The sequence below is a fragment of the Schistocerca americana genome, chromosome 2 (assembly GCF_021461395.2).
Source record: "Schistocerca americana isolate TAMUIC-IGC-003095 chromosome 2, iqSchAmer2.1, whole genome shotgun sequence".
Lineage (NCBI taxonomy): Eukaryota > Metazoa > Arthropoda > Insecta > Orthoptera > Acrididae > Schistocerca > Schistocerca americana.
The window spans coordinates 1,117,101,983-1,117,127,721 of record NC_060120.1 but is presented as its reverse complement, the minus strand read 5'-3'; the positions used below and the strand labels follow the sequence as shown (position 1 = coordinate 1,117,127,721).

The following is a 25,739-nucleotide window of genomic DNA, read 5'->3' as shown; positions in this document are numbered from 1 at the left end:
TAGATAAAGATTCACTTTAAACAAAGAACTGATAGCCGGAGTTGACAAGTATTTTGCAGGCCTGGAGGAAACTCCTTTTCGAAATGGGGTCAAGGCACTGGAACATCGGTAGACCAAGAGCATTAATCTACAATGAGACTACATCGAAAATTTTAAAAAGGTTTCAGCAATGTAAGTACTTTTTTCTATTCCATTCTGATAACTTTTCAAACCGCCCTCTTATGATAAAATACATCACAATATGAGGAGTCTAATTCATTTTAATCTGGGAGAATGACTATGGGATCACAGTAATTGTGTAAGTACCTGAGGAAAAAGATCTGGAGACCTTTAAGCAAGATGGAATTAACCACTAGACCTCTAGAGAGGTGGGCACAGCAGCACAAAAGGAGGTGGGTCGTATCGTGCTATAAGAAGAGAAGCAGCAACAGCGAAATGCATCAATCAGTGAGCTCTGTGACATTGAGCATGGACTATTCACTCTATGTGACATGTAGCATACATGTTGGGCACATTTTGAACTTTCTAAAGCTGTCATTGTCAGCTGTCTGTGGTGTGGCAGTGAAGACAGACCAGAACAAAATATAAATTAAATATTTCCATGGCTGCTCTCCTTCCAAAGCAAAACCGACTGTAATATTTGTGTTAATCTCAGCAATCTACACAGAGAAGATACTGAAGGATTTTTGTTTATGGCCCAGAAGTTTAGGTGTCTGAGGCTACGCAAACATGTGCTGTTAGAATCAAGTTTTCAGAATGAGCATATGGTGGTCCATGGCATATGGTGGCTCTTGAGAAAAAAATAGGCTTCGATTTCTCAGACACCTCAAGTAAAGTGTCCCTAGAGTGGTTCAAGCCATCAGAAAGTTGAGGGGTGAACATGCCCCATATAATGTCCAAAAATAAGTGTCCAGGTACTTTTGATCCAGTAGTGTATATAATAGGAGCACAAGGCTCATGCTTAAGGTTTCCATTGCTACTTACGTGACACCCCTGAAACATGTCCACGCCCAGTACAACATCGGCCTTCTGCCCTGTGATGACATCCACAGGGCCAACAACGTTGTTACCAGCCATTGCCATCTGTGCCTGTGGATAAACAGAGTGGAAAAGTATTTAGAATTTTGGAGCAAAATAGGGTGTAAAAATGTATAGGCTGAAAGAATTACCAGCACAGCTGCATTAGGGTACTGAAATAATTTTATGCTGACAAGTGAATGCTTTGCCTTTTTGCGCACTCTTCACATCCAACCCAAATTCCCGAATTGTTGAACACTACTTACATAGTGACCTCCCATCCACCATGTTCATCAATCGCAGAATTTGGCACGATTCCATTGAGAGATCAAATCCACACAGAAGATACAGGGTGACATTTATTTAACTATATGGAAATCAAATTAGTTACAAACTATAGTGTGCACACACTTTATTCAATATGTAAACATCACTACAGATATTCAGATGTATGTAAGGACATGTTCGGTATGTCTGCCATCATTGGAAATAATGTCGCGCAGATGAATATCAAAATTCAGCATTACCAGTTGAAGTGTCTGAACCTTGATGCTGTTGGTGACTTCCTGAATGAATGTTTTCAGCTCAGCAATGGTTTTGAGGTTTTTGCTGTTTACCTTGTCTTTAATGTAGCCCCACAAAAAGGAGTTGCGTGTGCTCAGATCTGGAGAATATGGCAGCCAATTGAGGCTTGTGCCAGTGGCCTCTGGGTATCCAGCAGCTAGAATGTGGCCCCAGAAGTGCTCCTGCAGGACATTAAACACTCTCCTGCTTCAATGAGTTCGAGCTCCATCTTCTGTGAACCGCATGTCATCGAAATCAGTGTCACTTTGGATCAAGAAGATAAAATCAACTTCCAAAACCTTAGTGTACCACTTGGTAGCCACCGTGCCATTCAGGCATATGGTTGGTTGGTTGGTTGGTTGGTTGGTTTAAAGGTGGGAGAAGGGACCAAACTATGAGGTCATTGGTCCCTTGTTCCAATAAAACAGTGCCACAAGTTTGAAAATAAAACGTACAAAACATATAACAAAAATGGAAAGAAAGGAAAAGCCGCAAGAACGAAGGGAAGCCAACAAACACTAAAATGAACAAAAGAGGACAAGAAAACAAAGAGACACTAGAAACAGAAGAGAAACATTAAAGCTGATTACAGTAGCCACTCAGCAATGCATTAAAACCTCCACCCTAAATGCACTAGGGTGGAAGACAGAGGGACAAAGGACATACGCTAGACCCTACATAGAAGTATAAAACCTGCTCTCACATATGAAACGTAAAACAAAAGCTGCTGTGGAGGCATTATCACCCAACACCGAAGGCAGGGTGCTGGGAAAGTTAAAAGTCTGCCGCAGAGCGGCTAAAAGTGGGCAGTCCAGCAAGAGGTGGACAACTGTCATTTGGGAGCCACAGCGACACTGAGGTGGGCCCTCGCGATGGAGTAGGTATCTATGCGTTAGCCATGTATGGCGAATGCGGAGCCAGCAGAGGACAATTGATTCCCTATGAGTGGCCAGCATGGAAGACTTCCACACATTCATAGTCTCTTCAATGACACGCAGTTTGTTGTGTGTGCTGTTATGCCATTCCATCTCCCAAGCCAGAAAACCCTGCGGTGTAAGACAGAATGCAGGTCAGCTTCGGAGATGCCTATATCCGCATTGCCTGTTTGGCCAGCTTATTGTCAAGCTTTATTTTCAAGCTTGTTGCCAGGGATTCCAACGAGTCCTGGGGCCCACACAAACACCACGGAATGGCGGGACTGTTCCAGAGCATAGATGGACTCCTGAATGGACGCTACCAGAGGGTGGCGAGGGTAGCACTTGTTAATAGCTCGTAGGCTGCTCAATGAGTCAGTACACAGGAGAAATGACTCACCAGGGCATGAGCAGATGTACTCAAGAGCACAAGATATGGCCGCCAGCGCTGCAGTGAAAACACTGCAGCCAATTTGCAAGGAGTGCTACTCAGTATGTCCTCCATAAACATATGCGAAGCTTACGTGACTATCAGCCATTGATCCGTTGGTGTTAACCACTTCAGAGAACTGGAACACATCAAGAATCGATAGAAAGTGATGGCGGGGAGTGGTGGGGTTAACTGAGTCCTTAGGGCCACACAACAGGTCCAGATGAAGCTGCGGCCAAGGAATACACCATGGACGTGTGTGTGAACGGGACGCAAGCAGAGGTGGTAAACGGAAGGGCTCTAGTTTGGAGGAAAAGGACAGTACACAAACTGCAATCGTTAGCCCCAATCTGGGCCGCCAATGCGGGAGATGGACTGCCATGGGTGGGAAAAGGAGACGGTTATTCGGATGCTCAGGGGAACTATGAGTGTGTGCTGCATAACTGGCGGGCAGTTGCGCACGTCTGATTTGCAGTGAAGGGACACCAGCCGTCACCAGTACGCTGGTCACCAGACTCGTCCTAAAAGCTCCTATCGCTAATCTAACACCACAGTGGTGCACAGGGTCGAGTAAATGCAATGCTGAAGGTGCTGCCGAACCATAAACTACACTCCCACAGTCAATTCGGATTGGACAAGGGCTCTGTAGAGCTGCAGCAGCGTGCAGCAATCTGCACCCCAATTGGTGTTGCTCAGGCAACGGAGGGCATTGAGGTGCTGCCTGCAGTTCTGATTAAGCTGATGAAGTTGAGGCGGCGAAGTAATCGATCATCGACAACCAGTCCTAGGAATTGATACGTCTCCACTACAGTGAGTGGATTGTCATTAAGGTAAAGTGAGGGTTCCAGATGAACAGTACGACGCCAAAAGAAGTGCATGACACACGACTTTGCGGCTGAAAACTGGAAGCCGTGGGCTAGAGCACATGAATATGCCTTGTTGATGGCTTCCTGGAGGCGCCGCTCAGTAACAACAGTACTGGAGCAGCAGTATGAAATGCAAAAGTCATGTGCATACAGAGAAGGTGAGACAGAGGGCCCGATAACTGCTGCTAGACCGTTAACGGCCTGGATGACCCAGGAGCAGCTGCTCGCGTTCTTCGTTTTATCCACTTGAGAAACGTGTCTAAGGACATTTGATTATGCTGTTTTATTTTAATCCCTTGCCTGTTAATGTGCCTTTTATAGTGTTGTCCTTCTTAGTTTCTGCTTTAACATTGTGCATCGCAGTGCATTCATAATTTAGTCTGGGCGCTAATGACGACTGTTTTTGTGCGCCCTACAACCACAAAAAAAAACCTGCTATCTGCATTGCCCCCCCAGGAAACCTCGTTCCCAGCAATGCGGACCATTGCCCTCTGTGGCTGTAAGAGATATTACAGGAACCGTTGCGACTATAATAGTGTGTCAGGTGGAGTTTGCGTTTATGTTCTAAACTCAGTCTGCAGTGAAACTGTGCCCCTCGAAACTCCTCTTGAAGCTGCGGCTGTCAGAATAAGGATGACGCAGGAAATAACTGTCTGCAATGTATATCTTCCTCCAGATGGTGCAGTACCCCTGAATGTATTAGCTGCACTGATGGATCAACTCCCTAAACCTCTCCTACGTCTTGGCGATTTTAATGCCCATAACCCCTTGTGGGGTGGTACCATGCTTAATGGCCGAGGCAGAGTTGTCGAAACTTTGAGGCAATTCGACTTCTGCCTCTTAAATACTGGTCCACCACACATTTCAGTGTGGCTCATGGTGGTTTCTCGGCCATTGATTTAGCAATATGCAGCCCAGAACTTCCCCCCCAGCTATCCACTGGAGAGCACATGACGACCTGTGAGGTAGTGACCACTTCCCCATCTTCCTGTCGATGCCCTAGCGTCAGGCACACGGACGCCTGCCCAGACGGGCTTTGAACAAGGTGGACTGGGGAACTTCACCTTTGCTGTCACTGCTGAATCCTCCGCCAGACGGTAACATTGCTGTGATGGTTGAGCAGGTGACTAGCACAATTGTTTCTGCTGTAGATAATGCGATCCCTCTCTCTTTAGGGTGCCCAGGAAGTCCCTGAGGCAATTAGGAGCGTCGACGAGCTCTAGTGGCATAAGCGGCACCCTCCCCTGGAGCACCTTACAGACTTCAAACGGCTCCGTGCCCGTGCTCGCTGCCTTATCAAACAACGGAAGGAGGTGTGTTGGGAGTGATACGTCTCCACCGTTGGGTGCCACACGTCACCTTCCCAAGTCTGGGCAAAATTCAAACGTCTTTTCGGGTACCAGGCCCCAACAGCTGTCCCTGTGGTTACCATAAATGGCGAGTTATGTATCGACGCAAACGCGAATGCCAAGCACTTCTCTGAGCACTTTGCTCGAGCCTCTGCGTCGGAGAATTACCACCCAGCCTTTCACACACTCAAACGGCGGCTGGAACAGAACGTCCTCTCATTCACTGCAGGCTGCAATGAATACTGTAACACCCCATTTACGGAGTGAGAGCTTCCTCTTGCACATTGCCTCGACACAGCTCCTGGGCCTGATCGCATCCACAGCCACATGATTAAATCTCTCTCACCTGACTACAGGCGACATCATCTCGTCATCTTCAACTGGATCGCAATGGCGGGAGAGCACCATCATTCCGGTGCTCAGACGCAAACCTGAGCCTGGAGCCAAGGTGGCGTTTGGCTCCCACCCACTAAAGGTGGCAGGTAGTGAAAAATCAACTTGGTGAAGGAGACAATGAAAGCGAACTCCAGGGGGTAGCAGGGCAGATACTTACAACCCGTATTGACAGATGAGAGAGTCGTCAAAAAGGGAACGGTAAGACGGGTGGTCGGGCATTGACAACAGCCAACAGGCATGGCGACAAAGCAGTATATCGCACCGGTACGTTAGTGGCAATTCACCAGCTTCAGCATGAAGAGTCTCGACGGGACTAGTATAAAACGCTCCGATCGCAAGACGTAACCCTCGATGTTGAATAAAGTTGAGGCAGCGTAAGATAGACGGCCGTGCAGGAGTATACAAAGCTCCCATAATCCATCTTTGAGCGGACGATCGACCGATATAGGTGAAGTACGACGGTTCGATCCGCTCCCCACGACGTACCGCTGAGAACACAGAGGACATTTAAGGAACGGGCAGCCAAATATGACATGTGGAATACCAGCTGAGTTTCCTGTCAAATGTAAGACCTAAAAATTTTGTTGTCTCCACGAATGGGAGAACAGGACCGAGATGTAAGGAGGGTGGGAGAAACTCCTTGTAGCACCAAAAGTTAATACATACCGTCTTCTGGGCAGAAAAACGGAAGCCATTGGTGACACTCCGGGAGTAAATACGGTCAAGACAACGCTAAAGACAGCGCTCCAGGAAACAGGTCCGCTCTGCGCTGCAGTAGATGGTAAAATCGTCCACGAAAAGGGAGCCTGATACATCAGCTGGGAGGCAATCCATTATTGGATTGATCGCTATGGCGAAGAGAGCGACGCTCGAAACTGAGCCCTGTGACACCCCATTCTCCTGGCGAAGGGCGTCGGACAGGACAGAACCTACACGTACCTTTAACTTTCGATCCATTAATAATGCACGAATAAAAACAGGGAGGCGACTGCGAACGTCCCATGTATGCATGGTGCGGAGAATACCCGCCCTCCAAAAGGTGCCGTAAGCCTTCTAAAAATCAAAGAACACAACCACTCTCTGGCGCTTCCGCAAGAAGTTCTTCATAATGAAGGTCGACGAGGCAACCAGATGGTGCACAGCAGAGCGGCGCCTACGAAATCCACATTGTACATTGGTAAGTAGGCGTCGAGATTCGAGCAGCCAAACCGAACGAGAGTTAACCATTCGTTCCATCACCTTACAGACACAGCTGTTAAGGGAGCTGGGTCGATAATTGGAAGGCAAGGGCTTGTCCTTCCCTGGCTTAGGAATCGGGACGACAATAGTTTCGCGCCAGCATGTCGGAACATCCCTTAACCCAGATGCGATTGTAAGTACGAAGAAGAAAACCTACACCCGCAGGAGAAAAGTTGTTCCGCAATTGAATATGAATAGAACCAGGCCCAGAGCGGAGGACCGTAACCGGGCAAGTGCACTTACGAGTTCCCACATGGTGAATGAGGCATTGTAACTTTCATGATTCGAGGAGCGGAAGTTAGGTGGCCTTGCCGCCTCTGCCTGTTTTCGGGGGAGGAAGGCATTGGAGACCACCTCAGGGGCCACAAAGACGTCATTCGCGACCGTCAAGCCAGAAACTGGTGAGTGGACCTTAGTGCCAGATAGCCGTCGCAGGCTACCCCAGACAACAGAAGGAGTAAAACTGTTGAAGGTGCTTGTGAAAGCAGCCCAGCCATATTTCTTGCTTTCTTTAATAACACGACGACACTGCGCACATAATCGTTTATAATTAATACAATTCGTCATCTTACGGTGGCGTTTGAAGGTGCGTAAAGCACGTCGATGAGCATGTATAGCGTCTACATGCTGCGATCCACCAGGGGACCGGTACGTGACGTGGAGAAGAAGTAGTATGAAGGATGGAATATTCTAGCAACAGGGAGAATGACTTCCGTGACGTGTGTGACCTGTCTATCGCTGCTTGCGAAGTTTTGATCCTGAAATGTCGCCCTGGAAGAGAAGAGCCCCCAGTCTGCTTTGGACATGTTGCAACTAGTTGAGCATGGAGATGGGGTATGATGCAGGAGATGGATAACACACGGGAAGTGGTCACTCTAATATGTATCAGAAAGAGCATACCACTCAAACCGACGTGCAAGTTGGGTAGTACATACAGAGAGGTCTAAATGGGAATAGGTGGGACTTGTATCCGAAAGTAAAGTAGGGGCGCCAGTATTTAGGCAGACAAGATTGAGGTGGTTGAAAAGGTCTGCTAACAGGGAGCCTCTCGGGCAGGATGCTGGAGAGCCCCGAAGGGGATGGTGGGCACTGAAGTCTCCAGTCAACAAAAATGGTGCAGGTAGCTGAGCAATAATTTGCATCATGTCTGCCCTAGTAACGGCAGACGACGATGGAGTGTAAACGGTACAAATAGAAAATGTGAAAGTGGGGAGAGTAATTTGGACGGCAACTGCGTGCAGATGTCCAATGTGATGGGATTGTAGTAGATATAATCCCAGACCAGCAACATAACCCCTCCCCGAGGCTGAATACCTGCCATAGGGGGGGTAGGTCAAAATGCACAGAGGTTTAGTGTGTCAGGTCAATACAATCGCATGGGTGTAGTTTCGTTTCCTGGAGAGCTACTGCAAGCATACAGTGGAAGCGTAGCAGCAACTTTAAGTCCCCTCGGTTGGAGCGAATGCTGCGATTATTCCAATGACGAAGTGCCATCGTGAGAAGAAAAAGGAGAAGCAAGAAGTGGTCACATCGAAGGCTGCTGAGGGCCTGACTTCGAGCGAGCACTACTGCCGCTATCAATAGGCGGCGAGGCATCGTCCATTTTTGCAATAGGTTCGTCAGCGACCATGTTAAGATGATCGGGAGGGGGAGCTTCCTCTGCTTGTTAACGGCCAGATGTTTGGCTACCAGTGGTGTGGCCAGGCGAAACGGATGACGGCCTGAGGCGGGTGGCGCAGGAGGAGAAACGCGTCGTGGCAGAGGAGGAGAATTTTTCTTCCTATGACCCTTCTTGAAAGGTCGTTTAGTCGAAGTACTGGTCGATGACTGGGAGTTCGGGATACGCAAGAAGCCTTCACGGACAGTTCCTTCTTGAAAGCCCGTGCATGTGACTTCTGGGTCTTAGTCTTGGCAGAAGCTGATGTAGGGGCTTGTGTCTCAGCGGTGACGGGAGGAAGAGGAGACACTGATCGAGCGATCGTAGCACTGGCCAAATGGACGACCATAGCGCTAAAGGTCAGATCACATGTCTGTATCGATACCTCCCTGGTAGGCCGAGGAGAGGCGAGGACGGTACTGTATTTACCCGCTGGAAGCAGCGTAGGCTTCCTACTAGCAAAAAGCTTGCGAGCAGCCGAGGTGGACACTTTCCTCTTTGACCCGAATTTTGTGTATACAGCGTTCATCCTTGTAGATGGGACAGTCGCGAGAGGACGCTGCATCGTCACCCTTACAGTTCATTCAATGAGGAGACGGAGGTGGACAGTCACCCTCATGGGCGTCCCTGCCAGAAGTGACGCATTTAGCCGCAATTGAACGAGACTGGCGCGTGTGGTTAAAACGCTGACACTGGTAACAGTACGTAGGTGTCACGACATGGGGTGAACAGAAATAACCTCATAGCCCGCTTTGATGCATGACGGCAGTTTAACACTATCAAAGACCGAGTAAAGCGTCTGGGTCGGTACAAGGTCATTGTCGACCTTTTTCATGACCCTATGGACAGCCATTACGCCTTGCTCAGCAAGGAAAGACTGAATCTCCTCGTCAGTCCATCCATTGAGTGATCTAGTAGATACCATACCACACCACGCGACCAGACGAATTTGAAGTGTGGTGAGCCTTCATCCGTACAGGGAACGTGTACAGGAGTGTGGCCCAAAGGAGTTTCTGTGCCTGAAAGGCGCTCTCAGTTTCCAACAACAAGGTACCGTTACACATCCTGGTACAAGACTTGACAGGTCCAGCTATGGCATCTATGCCCTTCTGAGTAACGAAAGGGCTGACAAATGAAAAATCGTGTCCGTCCTCAGATCTAGAAACTACGAGGAAATTTTGGGCAGGCGGCAGTACTATTGTCACTGGTGGCTGGTCAACTTTCAGTTTTTGGGCAGAAATCGAGAGAGAAGAAGAGAAACCCATTATGGATGAATCCCCATGAATGCCAGCATCTCCGATGGCGCGCTTCTTCCTTGTGGGGACCCTCTCAAAGGGCACTCCCACCGTAGGTGAATGTTTACACCTAAGATCACACCTCCCGAGAAACAGACGGAGGGACCAATCGCCATGGTCGGAAGGTGTCAGCTCAGGCAATCACCCCTCCTCGGGCCTGGCCTTTACTAGAGGGTACGCAAGCGCCCTGCTTTTCTACACAGCGTCGGGAATTACGATTTACCCTGCCACCAGCTATGCATGTGAATGTGTTGATTGGCCTTCAGTAACTCACAGGGACGAAAAAAGCTGGGGGGGGGGGAGGCGGCGGCTGGGAGGAGGCTGGGAGGAGGCTGGGAGGAGGCTGGGAGGAGGCTGGGAGGAGGCTGGGAGGAGGCTGGGAGGAGGCTGGGAGGAGGCTGGGAGGAGGCTGGGAGGAGGCTGGGAGGAGGCTGGGAGGAGGCTGGGAGGAGGCTGGGAGGAGGCTGGGAGGAGGCTGGGAGGAGGCTGGGAGGAGGCTGGGAGGAGGCTGGGAGGAGGCTGGGAGGAGGCTGGGAGGAGGCTGGGAGGAGGCTGGGAGGAGGCTGGGAGGAGGCTGGGAGGAGGCTGGGAGGAGGCTGGGAGGAGGCTGGGAGGAGGCTGGGAGGAGGCTGGGAGGAGGCTGGGAGGAGGCTGGGAGGAGGCTGGGAGGAGGCTGGGAGGAGGCTGGGAGGAGGCTGGGAGGAGGCTGGGAGGAGGCTGGGAGGAGGCTGGGAGGAGGCTGGGAGGAGGCTGGGAGGAGGCTGGGAGGAGGCTGGGAGGAGGCTGGGAGGAGGCTGGGAGGAGGCTGGGAGGAGGCTGGGAGGAGGCTGGGAGGAGGCTGGGAGGAGGCTGGGAGGAGGCTGGGAGGAGGCTGGGAGGAGGCTGGGAGGAGGCTGGGAGGAGGCTGGGAGGAGGCTGGGAGGAGGCTGGGAGGAGGCTGGGAGGAGGCTGGGAGGAGGCTGGGAGGAGGCTGGGAGGAGGCTGGGAGGAGGCTGGGAGGAGGCGGCGGCTGGGAGGAGGCTGGGAGGAGGCGGCGGCTGGGAGGAGGCTGGGAGGAGGCGGCGGCTGGGAGGAGGCTGGGAGGAGGCGGCGGCTGGGAGGAGGCTGGGAGGAGGCGGCGGCTGGGAGGAGGCTGGGAGGAGGCGGCGGCTGGGAGGAGGCTGGGAGGAGGCGGCGGCTGGGAGGAGGCTGGGAGGAGGCGGCGGCTGGGAGGAGGCTGGGAGGAGGCGGCGGCTGGGAGGAGGCTGGGAGGAGGCGGCGGCTGGGAGGAGGCTGGGAGGAGGCGGCGGCGGCTGGGAGGAGGCTGGGAGGAGGCGGCGGCTGGGAGGAGGCTGGGAGGAGGCGGCGGCTGGGAGGAGGCTGGGAGGAGGCGGCGGCTGGGAGGAGGCTGGGAGGAGGCGGCGGCTGGGAGGAGGCTGGGAGGAGGCGGCGGCTGGGAGGAGGCACGGTAGAAAGTAAGGATGACCGTGAGAGAGGGGGAAGTACAAAGAAAGGAACCAAACAAAGGAAGGAGGTAACTAGAATAAGCGAAAAACCAAAATGACCACAGGTCTATGTCGTTGAACCATCCATCTCCGGATGCAGATACTAACTACCCCCTTGAGGGGTAGGGACTTCTGTTAGTCGTTTCTTACGACAGGCAGGGTTACCTCATACCTATAATTACCCCGGATTCACAGGGGGACAGACAGAAGGTGTAATGCTTAACTGTTGCCGCAGCTGAGCCTGGCAGTGGAAGAGAACTGTCGCAATTTCACTGGAGGATCACATCTTGAGACTGGGAAGGCTTGGAACATTCAGTGAGGTAGTTTACGCCTCACAGTCACCTGCTGCCACCGATTTAAACCCTGAGTAGTATATATACATTGAGTCCGAGGGTCTAGCAAGATCTATATCGTCAGCAGACGCCAAAATCTCCACCCTATCCTCAGATGCAATGCTTTTATGTTGCGGTGGTATATGTGCCACTGCGATGTCCTTGGTTTTAGGCGTTTTCGTTTTGGATTTCTCTCGCTGCTCCTTGAGTTTCCCTGGCTGGGAGGACTTCACTTGCTCACTCTCCGGGACTGAAGATGAGTGTGAAGCTTTTGTGCTCTTCAGCTTACTAGGAGAAACCTGGAAAGGGGTGACCCGAGGGAACCCTTCCTAGCGAGGGAAGAATACTTATGCTTCACCAGCTGAGAAGTGTTGACGGATGTCCCCAATGGTTTGGGGGTGGGGGATGGGGGGGGGGGGGGGGGGAGAGGAGTTGCTCCCGAAGTATGTTGTGCAGGAGCAACAGGGAGGGAAATGCCCCACCATCAAGAGGCAGGTGCAGTATTCCGGCTCCGAGAGGTGACCTGAGTTGGCGGAGCTCATTGTGCCAAAACTGTTGTAGCAGTGGTGTAAGATGTCATACGCACAGGATGCAGGCATTCAAATTTTCTCTTAGCCTCAGTGTAGGTCAGTCCGTCCAGGTTTTTGTACTCCATTAATTTCCTTTCTTTCTAGAGAATCCTGCAGTCAGGCGAGCAAGGCCAATGGTGCTCTTCACATTTTACACAGATGGGAGGTGAGGCACAGGGAGTATTGGAATGTGGTGTTCGTCCACAATCTCAGTATGTGACGCTGGAAGTACAGCGTAAAAACATATGGCCGAACTTCCGGCACTGTATGCACCGCTTTACATCACACCAGTAGACTATCACCTTAACCTTCTCGGGTGATGTATCACCCTCGAAGGCCAAGATGAAGGCACCAGTGGCAACCTGTATTCTTCAGACAGCAGTGGACATGCTGGATGAAATGTACACTGCACCACTCTAAAATGGCGCACTGCTCATCGGACTGCAAAAGAAGGTATCTATGTAAAATGATACCATGGACGATATTAAAGCTCTTATGGGGTGTGATGGTTACAGAAACATCCCTCAGCTTGTCACAAGTGAGTAACTCCCTGACTGGGCAGAAGATGCTGTTTTGATGAAGACTGACACAGATTTCATATTGGACAAGCACTTCATCTCCCTGAATTTGTCCTCTAAATGCTCAACAAAAAACTGTGGCTTCATCGTCATGAAAGATACCCATCAGCTCTCAAAATACAAGGTACCGGGGCAAATAAAATCCGCTGCCATCCTTAGCCTGACGTTCCTCCCATGGTATGGCCAAGGAGGCAAATGATTTGGGGTCATACTTCTGTGCATTGAATTGAGCTCGTGATGACTTAAAGACTGCTGGTGTTTCATCACCAGCAAGAGATGATTGACCACACTTCATCACGTGTCATCCACCCTGATGCCAACCACTACGACCAGGCATCCTTCCCATGGGTGCCACCCAGCCGCAGCAAAGGCCACCTGGCAGGATGGCATTTGCCGAGAGTCCCGAAGCCACAGGGGGATGGGCAGCTACCACTTGGCATACATGGGGAGTTAATGGCCCAGGCATCAGCAGAGCGATCCCTGTGTGGTCAGGGGGCTACAATCAACAGGGTACATGGTGGCCCCACCACAACCACTGGCTACCGTGCTGGATATTAGGTGCAAAGCAGTCTATGGTCATCATCGACGCAGAAATCGGCAGTGCATAGTGCATACTGGAAAAAGGAACCAGGAAGGTGTCCTCGCCCAAGAGGTGGAGAATGGGCAGGACTGCAATGTGGTGATGAGACAGTGGGGTAAAGATCTCGATGCAAGATGGACCCGACGCACCTTGTAAGGCACCCTTCCCCAATTGGCTCACACTGCAGGAACATTTTGAAGAATGGAGGTCAGACCCTATAGGGCACTGTCACATAGGTAAAAACGTGTTAAGCCCCTTTTAGTCACCTCTCACGATAGGCAGGAATACCTCTGGCCTATTCCAACCCCCGGACCCACAGGGGGTCGATTCAGGCATATCGCACCAATTATTCTGTGACCAAACATTGCACACCATATAACAACCCATTGATGGTGAAGAGACTTGTCTATCATGAAATGCAGATTCTCAGTGCCAAATGCACCAATTTTGCATATTGATGAACCCAAACCAATGAAAGTGGGTTTTATCACTATACCAAACTATATTAAGTCCTATCATGCCCTGCAACCAAACATGCAATTTGAATGTCCTAATGCAAACTGTTCAGAAGTTATGATGATTTTATTTCATATAGTTCAATAATTGTCACCCTTTACCTCGTAAAATGCCATTATGGTATGTATAGCAATAAAAATGTACAGACATTGTTCATCAGTATATTATTATTTTGCACATGGTACTGAGAGCTGACAAACCCCTTTGGCACATGATGGCAATTGCAGCATTTTCTTGAGGGAAAGCACCTGCTTGTATGTGTAAATAAGTAATCTGTATATCGCCACATTGCCTTTACTGCCCTGGAGGTGTGTTGGCTTTCAAGGAACAGTTATTTTGACACCAGATGCATGTTCTAAGACACAGAAGATGAACTTCAGACACCATGATTACTATATTCATCTCTTTTATGCTAGGCAAATGTAGGTCTTCATTTACAGTAACAATAGAGGGAATAAATATTCTGTTACGTCAAAACTTGCACAGAAAGTTATTTCCAAAAATGAGGTGTAAATAAAATGTCAGTACCGAATTTTGAAGTATTCACTAACGTTTTGGAGAAGCAGCCAAAGGTAATGAGGATAATACCACACTGGAAGAATTATAGGACATTTGTAGTAGATTGCATACACAGACTTTTCTCTTGTGAATTAAGTTTTATGTCCAACTAAATTCCAGTACATGAAGAAGACAGGAGTAAATATTTTGAAGTAAATGGAAGAGAGGATGGCTGTTTCCCACATGTTGCTCAAGATATTTGTCTCTGACGAGAGTGTCAAAATTATATCCTCTTGAGAAAATGACAAAAGGCTTTCCATTGATCAATGTATTAACACAAAACTTTGCCACAATTTTCACAAGTCTGCTTTTCATTAAATCAAACCTTTAACTTTGCAGCAACAAATAATGCAAAATGCATTGTACAGCACAAAATGAAAAGTGGTGTCTGGTCATATTCAACATTATCTCTAAAATAAGAGGCCAGCACATTCTGGAACAGATCATATGCAATGTTATGCATGTTACTTTTAAACACAGAAATTTGAAATGCTTCCTAAAATCTAAATCGATATACTGTCAATGCTCATGATAAACTTCCTGACAAACATGTTGTGGATTCACGATGCGAAAAATGTTGAGGATTCCCTGATTCTTCATGAAAATGTGAAAGGTGAAGAAACAAACTGAATTTGAAGACCATGTAAAAATGGAGAACACTATTTCATTCAACAAAGATCTTAAATAGTTTTTTTCAGTATAGAATATGGTTACAACGTTATTTACAACAATCATTTTATACAAATTTTATAGACAAATTTATTTTACTTATGTAAATAAAAAGTAATTCTTTTAACTTATTCTAATGTCACATTCATTTAATTTTCTGAAAAAATAGTTAAATACTTTAAATATTTAAGTAAGTGTTGAAGAAGCTAGCAGGAAGTATAGCTGAAGTATCATTAAGTAAGCAAAACACTTAAGGTATTACATGAAGAATACGGTTGTAATAATACAAAATTATCAAATTGACAATAAATGTACACAGAATATAAATTAAATATTTCTGGGGATGTTTTCCTTCCAAAGCAAAATTAACTTTAGTATTTAAGTTTATTTCATCACTCTACGACAAAGAACATAGAAAAGGATTTTTGTACTTGACCCAAAAGCTGAAATGTTTAAGGTTATGCAAGCATTGGCTACTTAGAATTAATTTTCCAGAATAAGCGCATCATTGAGTCTGAATGATGTCACGTAATAGAACTACATGAAGCTGGATGTCCCTTCTACGATATTGCAGAAGGACTTTGTAGGAATGTAGCCACTGTACACGGCTGCTGACAGCAGTGGTCATGAGAATGTACAGTCACAAGACGACTTGGTTCCGGACGTCCGTGTGGCACTACCGAGAGCAACAACCATTGTTATCGGGGTGAGGCTCTAGCACATTGTACTGCAATAGTGGCACAATCAACTGTTACAGATCTGTTAGGTCAAGGACAGCTCTGGGCCAGCTGTTTTACAGCATGCATTCCACTGACACCAAACCACCACCATATGTGGCTTCAATGGTGTCAAGCAAGACCTCATTGTGTGATGCAGCAAGCTGGGATATTTTTACTTCCCTTTTGTTTTGCCATCTGCCTCCTTAGGTTTCATTTTTCCACTTTTAAGTAATTACCATTAACATGTGTGAATATAATCTGCATTGTCATAGAAAAGAAAGGTTGACCCTCAGTTATAAAGAATATAACATCAGATCGAATTTTGTGTTTAGTTTTATGTACGTAAATGATTTTCCAATTTATTTCTACAATTCCTGGTTAGTCTCCTTTTCTATAGTATTTGTTTCATAGCTTATATTCTATTGATTGTCAAAAGTATTGTCTGCATAACTGTATTTGTTAATTTCATAATTAAAACACATAATTTGGCCTAACTCTTGTAGTAGACAAAGAATGTTAAAAAGAACTAATTTTTTTATATATTCAGTTAATTTAATGAATTATAACTGTAATTTCAGTAAATTTTACTTCCAACAATGTGTAGTTGTAGTACCTATTATTGTGAGGATATATAAGGGCCCGATTTTTGGGCCCGAGACAGTCAGCCCACAGCTGAGTTTCAGACAAGAAACCTGCATTGGTTAGAACAACAACAATAACAACAATGTATCCATAAAATAAGTGTAAAGCAATTAGATTGTGTGTTAAAACAGACAGTGTCTGTTCCATGTGTACCTTTCTACTCTTCAAGAACTGCGAACTTTGTGGTTAGGTTTTTACTCCTTATAGATGTTCAATAGTAAACTATTGTAGCAGTATGTGGATGTTTGCCTGCAAACTATTAATGAGGCTTGTGGAAAGTTAAAACAGTAGTGCACTGGTCATATATAACTATGTATTATTGGGGGAAGGTGAAATACTGTGAAATGCAAGTAAACAGCGCATGTCACTTTCCGAAGCATTGAAATCGAGATTATGATGCACTTTTGTAGACAAGTCATAGCTCATGCCACGTGATCTCGATAGCTGATGCCAGCATACGTCACGTGATAAAGTCAGCCAATAGCAAGATCACTCTTCAGTAGCGTCAACACACAAATAAGAAAAGTTAATGGTTTAAGTTAATATACATAGCATTCACATATAATATTGGTCTCTAAGATTTATAAGCTTCAAGAGAAGTTAAGCTTCCACATATAATGTTGATCCTTTTTGCACGTGACACACTTTAAGATACATCACACAAATGTGACAGTAAAATTTTTAATTGCGACGTTAATGTCTGATCTGGGCTTGAAATTCTTCTAAATGGTTGTCCTCTAAGAGGTTATTTTTAAATCAGAGTCAAACTCTTTGTGAATTAAGAAATTCATCGTACATTCTTGCACATAGTTCGTATTGCATAAAAGGAAATTTGCTTTGAATGTAACGCTTTTGAAACCACAATTCGCAATATTTTCCCACAACTTGTTAGAAATAGGTTCGCTTCAGAAGTTGCAAGAGAGTTCCAGATAACAGGCGTCACCGCGCTTGCACAGCTATGATGTCGCAGGAAGCCCATATATATGTTCGTCCATGTGAAACGTTAAAGGATCTTACATTATGTCATTAAAGAAACAAGATATCAGAGGATACTCCAAGAGCGTCTGAATTTCATGAACCATACTAAAACGCATAATCCGTCTTAAAATGCACACTCGTATGTGAATTTTCTTGGAGTACCAGTACTGTATTGTCTCATGTTTCATTCTGTATTATGGCATAATGTCATGCATGCACTTTAAATGCAGCGAACATTTGAAACTAACTAGTAGTATGAAATTAAATACTTCGTTTCAAATAAATCGACTGCCTCAGCAGAAAAGATTAATGGAAGCCAAATCTCTTCAGCAAACCGGCAAAAATAACTTCATTGTTCTGCAAGTCAATTAAGCTTGACTGTCAGAAACGTGGAAATATCTGAAACTAAGAACTTATTTTGCCCTTCCATAATTATTCGAATGTATTTTAATTCATTTGATAGCTCCTGGCCTCAAAAATCCGTTTTGTTATCATTTAACATGAGAGCAACAAACGAGGAGGAAACAACAAAATCACTGAACATAAAAACAGGCCTCGTGGAGACGACCCACCTCCGCACCACAACTCAGACTGCTCTGTGTATCAGCCACAGATTTACTATTATTTCCCAACAGGGACAATATTAAGAAGTAGCACCCAGCCACACTTCTGTAACCAGAAGCAGGAGAAGGTACTACTCATACACGACTCAACTGCGCATACGCAAGAGCCTGCCCGCAACTGCTCAAATGAATCTAATTTCAACAGTTGACACATCACGCTCATTGGAGGCAATTTGTTGTTATGAAGCACTAAAGTCTTCCTAAAGTCTGTGAAACACTTCGCAGCTGGCAGACGCTTGTATGAGCACTATTTTGTTGTTGTAAATGGCGCATTTCCTTTGCAACTAGAGTTATTTTCGTTTTCTTTCTCCTCTCTTTCATGTTTTTTGCTGCAGTATTATTCTGTAGTAGTTTGACACAGTGATATCCTTTGTTAGAGTATTGGTTCTTACCAGTCAAAAATCACAATAATTTAACTGAAAACTAAAACAATGAAAAATTCCCGGAATTCTAAACAATTCCCGGGTTTTTCCCGGTTTTCTTCCAGATGAAACTATTCCCAGGTTTTTCCTGGATCTCCCAGTTGTCCCATGTCGTATACACCCTGAATAAAACAGACAAACCATCACATATGATGCCCTGAGTGAGGACTATTGTATGTAGGCACAATAAACTAGAACTCATGAACTTTAAACAGTGTTGAGTGGTTTACAATACAGTTCTAACGAAAAAGGTGCAGCAACCAACAAGTGCATGGGTTTCATGGCCACAGTATAACAGCAACTAATCATCGAGTGGGTTCTATGGAAGCAGCTAATAAGCACAGGAGTAGCCAATCAGCATGCATGTGGACACAGCTGACTGGAAATGAAACGAGATGCTGTGCTGAGTATTACAAATTGACGCAGCCGTGCAGATCCAGATGACAACCACAACAGGAGCAGGAAAGCAGTATCTACATCTACATACATACCCCGCTATCCACCATATGGTGCGTGGCGGAGGGTACCTCATACCACAACTAGTATCTTCTCTCCCTGTTCCACTCCAAAACAGAATGAGGGAAAAATGACTGCCTATATGCCTCTGTATGAGCTCTAACCTCTCTCATCTTTGCGGTCTTTCTGCAAAATGTAAGTTGGCAGCAGTAAAATTGTACTGCAGTGAGCCTCAAATGCTGGTTCTTTAAATTTCCTCAGTAGTGATTCACGAAAAGAACGCCTCCTGCCCTCTAGAGACTCCCATCTGAGTTCCTGAAGCATTTCTGTAGCACTCGTGTGACGATCTAACCTACCAGTAACAAATCTAGCAGCTCTGAATTGCTTCTATGTCCTTCCTGAATCCGACCTGATTGGGATCCCAAATGCTCAACCAGTACTCAAGAATAGGTCGTATTAGTATTTTATAAGTGGTCTCCTTTACAGATGAACCACATCTTCCCAAACTCTACCAATGAAGCAAAGACGACTATCCGACTTCCCCAGAACTGCCAGTAGAAGCAGAGTTAATGAGAATAAGGTAATTTCATAGCAAAAGCTGTTTTGTATTGAGTGACACATAATGAATGGCCTTAACAAAGAAGACAGTGCAACTGAGGATATAGCTGTAAAGGTTAAGTCCTTAAATGAACAGAAGGACATAAGTGTGACTGGTTCGGTAGATGACAGTGCTTATAAATCAGACATGAATGCACCTTTGAATGATGGGGACTAAAGTCCTATTGTAGATGAGATGATTAAAGTGTCATCTACATTGCATGGTGATGTGAGTGAAATGGACGAAAACAGTACTGAAGTGGGTGAGATCATTAAATTTAAGGAGGAGGAACGAAGTAGTGAAAGTCACCAAGAGCAAAAGTTTATGGCAAACAGAAAAGTGGAAACGATGTTAAGGCAAATTATGAGTATTTTCAGTAGTTCATGTACGAAAGAAGACATAAGCAGGTGGAAAAGAACACTGATAGCAATGTAACTGACATGGTTAACTTAAAGGATCAATTGAAGAAAGAAAAATCAGATTAGATAGTCAGCTCTAAAATTTCAAATGATTTTGAAATGGAGCTAGAAGCCATGTGTGCATTAGTGGTAGAGGAAAAAGTGGTAAAAGTAAATGAAAAGTAGATTCAAAATTGGCTTAAATAGAGAAAAAGATAGATCTACAAAATCTAAATCATAGAATATGTAGTGTCCCAAACAGTCCTTTATTTACTAACTGTAAGAAATTTAATAATTTTGAATCATATGGGGAATTGCATCCACTGGATTTCATTTGGGAATTTAATGAATTGCCTGAAACATGGAATGACAAAAGAAAATGTCATTTGTGGGAAGCTTTTTTAAAGGGGATGAATATGGATGGGCAGCTCAGGTAACTGATAGTTTTACTTCTTGCAAAGCTTTCAGAAAGCATTTTTAGATGAATATTCGTCCAAAAGAAAGCAGCAGAGAACTTTGAATGTATTTGGTGGAGGAGAGAGAGATTTGAATCTCTGAAGGAGACTGAAAAAGGTTTGTCAGATTTGGAAAAACAAACTGAAACATTTGGACAAAGATCTAGGTAGTGAAAGAATAATTATGGGTTTAGAAGCTAATTTGCTGCAGAAAGTTAAAGAATTGCTTACACCTGCCCCTAGGGGTAATATTAGTGATTTCTTGAAGTATGTTGATGAAGTGGAGAGGGTGAAGCCCTCAGTGGAAGACAGTAAGAGGAATTTTGATGACAATAAGCAATCAGGGAGAGAATTTGAGGTAAATAGGATGAACAGGACTAACTGCAATAGGAATGCAAGGAATGGCTTGGTGGAGGATAGCCAGGATGGACACAGAAATGGTAGGTGAAATTCAAGTAAAAGAAATGGAGATGACTAATTCTGGATCAAACCATTTAAACTAGATAGTGCTCCAGTTCTGGCTCACACTCCAGCAGGTAGTGATGAAGAGCCACTTGTATGTAAATGTGCTGTAATCACAGGTAAGGTAAAGTGAATGATAGTACGCAGATGAGTGTAATTTCAAATTCTAGTGAGATGTTGAATGATGATGTGGGTAGCAATGTTTATCCCATAAAAGGAGAGGAGCAACTTACTATAATAAAATCAAGTGGTAAAACAGAGTGTGTTGCTGTTGCTCAGGATGTCCAAAGTGGCAAAATGGATGTTAAATTTTTAAGAGATAATAAGGAATTCAGGTGTTTTGATTTGTGGTCTAATACTGGAAACAAGGATTAACTAATTAGCCAAGTATTTGAGGACAATGAAAGTGACAGTGACTGATTCTGACAGTAGTTGTGATGATGATAATAGCAATGACAAATACAGTAGTGATGAGGTTGAGGCAATTGAATTTATAATTGATAATGATGGCCATGTGGTAAGTAAGGTAAGAAAAAGGAGAATAATGTTAAGCCTAAAGAAGATTTAGAGTGTGAGAGTGGTAGTGAGGATGAGGATCATGGTATCTTTCATTTGACTGCGTCTGATGAATTTGGTGAGCAGGATGATAGTTTTTTCGAGAGAAAGGACTAATGAGGATTTGTTGTATGAAGATCATATGGTAAGTAAAAAGTGGGTGTGGCACCTGTCGTGACTTGAATGGCATTTCACAGGCATTTTTTGAATCTATTAAGAACACAGAGGGTACAACACTGATGCTTGTTTCTGCAATAAAAATTATTGGTGCCTTTGGTAAGCTATCAAAGAGTGTGAAACTACAGGTACTATTAACTGTGGAATTGGCAGGACAGCTGTTGGAGTCCAATTCCTTTGCGATTCAAAATTTCGGCATTGATGTAATATTTGGAACTAATTTTTTGTGCAAATGGTGTGTAAGTATTCATTTTACTAGTGGTGAGTTTAGTTTTAAGTACAACAGACGTAGGTACAAAATATAATTTTTTGGAAGATGTGGGCTGGTCTATGGAAACTGAATTAGATATGCCATGAAGAGTTTTGACCACAGAAGAACAGGAGAAGGAAGGGGAGGGGGAGAGGGAGAGGGAGAGGGAGAGAGAGAGAGAGAGAGAGAGAGAGAGAGAGAGAGAGAGAGAGAGAGAGAGAGAGAGAGAGATGTTTGAGATAATAAGGAGAGTTGAGGATACTTAAGGTATTACCAATTGTCAAAGAGAGGAATTCAAAGGTATTCTCCTGAGCAACTGTAAGGCATTTTGAGACAGGCCAGGTTTGTTAAAACACTTTGAGTCCAAATTAAAGTTTAAGTATCATGAACCATTGTTCAAGAAACCTTATAGCATTCCATTTTCAAAGAAGAAAGTGGTGAGAAAAGCAGTTCAAGAGATGGTCTCATGGAGGATTATTGAAAGGTCAACCAGCAGATATAACAACCTACTTGTCATGGTAAAGAAGAAGAATGGTGGTGTCTGGTAGGTTCTGGATGCCAGGAAGTTGAATGAAATTGTAATAGGGGAGAGTGACAGATCAGCTAACATAAATGAAATTTTGCAAACGTTCCATGGATATAAATTTCTGACATCTTTTGATGTGACTTGAGGCTATTGGAATATCAGTTTGGCCAAGGAATTTAGGCCATGTACAGCATTTTTAGATGAAGGTAAATGTTAACAATGTGCTGCCATTTGGTCTGAACTTTAGTGTGTTAGTGTGTGTGTGTGTGTGTGTGTGTGTGTGTGTGTGTGTGTGTGTGTGTGTGTGTGTGTGTGTGTGTGTGTGTTTTTCTATCAGAGCTGTTGACAAGGTACTAGATGGGATATTAGCCAATGAAGTAATGGTCTATGTAGATGATATACAGGTAGCAAGTGCAGAATGGTGCAAGCACTGTAGATTCTGAATGAAGTACTGAGAGCTATGTATAGAGAAGGCATGAAACTAAAACTAAGTACATCTTAATTTGTAAAGAAGGAAATTTCATTTTTGGGTCACAGAATTAACAAGGAAGGTATACAGCCCGATCCAGAAAAGCTTGCTGCTATTGCAGATTTACCATCCCCAAATAACAAGAAGGTCCTTGAAGCTATGTTTGGCTTCTACCAAAGGTTCATATGAGATTGGTAATTTAACCATCCCTGCCTTGGTAATTTGTTGAAAGAGAATGTGGTGTGGAATTGGACAGAGGATTGTGAAGAGGCATTTCAGAGTGTGAAGAAAGAATTAGTAAATAGTAAGATGTGAGGACATCAAAATTCTTCACTGCCTTTCTGTATGAGTACTGATGCAAGTTTTTGTGATTTGGAGGTAGAAATGTTCCTATTAGCACCTAATGAGATGGGGTTAGAACACAAAACTATTGCTTTTGCTAGCAGAATATCACAGCCACATGAAAAGAGCTATTATGTTCCAGAATTAGAGGCTTTGGTACGTATTTTTAGATTTAAAAAGTTTGAGTACTATTTGCTTGAACATAAGACCACAGTAATACAGATCATAAGGCTTATAATAATCTACAGAAGTGAAGGCTGAAACATTAGGTTAACTAGGTGGGCCTTGTATTTGCAGCAATTTGATATGGGGGTAAGGTATGTGAAAGAAAAATACAATATTGTGGCTGATGCATTATCTAGGATGCCAGCAGGGAAGAAGGATACTGACAGAGAGAATCATGAAGGACAAGTAAGGTTGTTTAATTTGCAGTGTGGGAAGGATGAGAAGCTTATTAGGAAACTTTGCAAGCAAATGAGAAGGAAGCTGAAAGAGAATCCAAATTTAAGGTTGTTTAAGCGCTATTACAGTTCAGACAACATGCCAAACATGAAACAGTAGTATACTATACATTGTTTAGGAGGAAAAATTTGAATGATCAGGAATGGAAGTTATGCTTTCCTGAGCATGAGAGTTATGGACATTATGGGACCAAGGAAATAGTAGCTAAGATACAGGCAACATTAATACTTAACTTGTGGAGAGGGTTAAGCAGATACTAGAAAGGTGTGATAGATGTCACAGTAAAGACAACTGGTGTGCCATCAAAAGGCTTAATGCATTCTGTCTTTCCTAGCAAATCTAAAGAGCTTATAGGAGTGGACCTTGTAGGAACATTGCCTGCACCTACGGGAAGGTCATAAATTAATTTTCATTGTCTTTGACACATTTTCAAAATATGTAAAACTGTATCCAATTAAGAAGGCAAATACTAGTACTATAATTGAGATGTTAACATCTGATTACTTTTGCAATATACGGGTTCCAAATTCACTTTTGTCTGACAATGGTCCACAATTTGTTTCAGAGAGGTTTGAACACTGTATGTCAACGCACAAAATAAAACACTTGAATATATCTACCTATTTTGCACAAGGTAACATGAAGGAAAGAGTAATTATAGAGATTAATGGACTGTGCAGGGCTTATTGCAGTAAGAAACACACCACTTGGGTTATATCAGGCATTTTGAAAACTATCAACAACTTATGGAACGAATCAACAGGATATGCCCCATGTGAACTTATGTTCAATGAGAGACCCAGCGACATCAGAGAAGAAGTGTATGTTCCTCAGGTATGTGAAGTAGCACAGGGTGAAAAAATCAGATTAGCTAAAGAGATGATGAAAAAGAAAGGAGCAAGAAGGAAGAGAAGACATGACAAAGGAGTGATTACAACTAGTTTTAGAGTAGGTGACCTTGTCCTCATCAAAACCAAAGAAAAATCTAGCAAAGTAAATGATTTTGATTTAAAAGTTGTGCATGTGTATCATAGACCTTTCACAGTGATTTGCACTGCCCATGACAACTCTTGTGGATTGGATTACACAAAAACTAACACGATTTTTGGGTGAAAGAATATTATTGACCTGAAACCCCATGTATCACCAATGAGATCCACAAGAGTTTGAAACTGTATCTGAGCTTGGGTAGTATTCATTTTGTTAGGAGAACGGAGTGTGCATTGAACCAGAAGTAAGACATACAAGCAAGTAGGGCTTCAACAATCTGTGTTGAATTCATTATGTGGTAATAATGCTTACCCTAACTGTGTCACATTTGTCATGTTTCTTGAGGCAGTCAAACTCTTCTATCTTATCTGTATCTTACAAGTGAATCAGAAACTGATTTTGTACAGTAGGATACTTTAGTGTAGTACAGTGGTACTGTGCTTAAAGAATTTCTGTCAGACAAAAAGGTGAGGTAAACTGAAAATAAAAGGCCGAAATTATAATGAAATCTAGACCTTTACCTGCTTACAGGCATTGATAAATATCAATGGGGATGGTTGAAAAATCTGTGCCCCAACTGAGACTCAAACCCAGGACCTCCTACTTACATGGCAGATGCTCTATCTGACTGAGCCACTGGAGATACAGATGATAGTGCAACTGTAGGGACTTACCTTTAGCACACTCCCCATGAGACCCACACTTTCTAACTTTCTGTCCACACAATACATTTGTAATGCCCCTGTGCATGATACTCATTACTCACGGCAGTCAATCTACTGATTCCCATAAGATTTTGATCAATGTGAGTGCATCCACACTAAAGATGATCATTGGCCAATAAGATTTATCTATGTAAAGATGGTATTCATGTCCGAAAGAGCAGATACCATCTTCACAGCAAAATAAAAGGTGTCAGCATATGTGGAGGAAAAGGTGCAGATTATCCGAAAACTATAATTACATCTGAAGTAATCAGCCAATTGGTGCAGCAGCAGAGTCCATATGCAGTAAATTCATCTTAAATACTAAGTTCTTAATATTAATTTGGATGTAATAGAAGTGGTTGTGTTCACTGCAGTCAGTATATGGAGATAATCTACCTACACAAGTGTGTCATGTACAGCCTTTTCTAATACTAAAGAATTACAATTTTAAACATAGTTTCCTGGAGTAATGTGTGTGGAAAGAGTAACCAAGAT

The 25,739-nt window shown here is 44.5% G+C and overlaps 1 protein-coding gene across 1 annotated transcript in view; it reads left to right on the top strand.

The window, feature by feature from the left end:
• Positions 1–11,178, top strand: part of LOC124594718 (glycine-rich cell wall structural protein-like) — a 34,664-nt gene extending 23,486 nt beyond the window's left edge. The window contains exon 2 of the mRNA XM_047133085.1: positions 10,004–11,178. Within this exon, the coding sequence (XP_046989041.1) occupies positions 10,004–11,178 (1,175 nt within the window). The remainder of the gene's footprint in view (positions 1–10,003) is intronic.
• Positions 11,179–25,739: the final 14,561 nt, after the last annotated feature.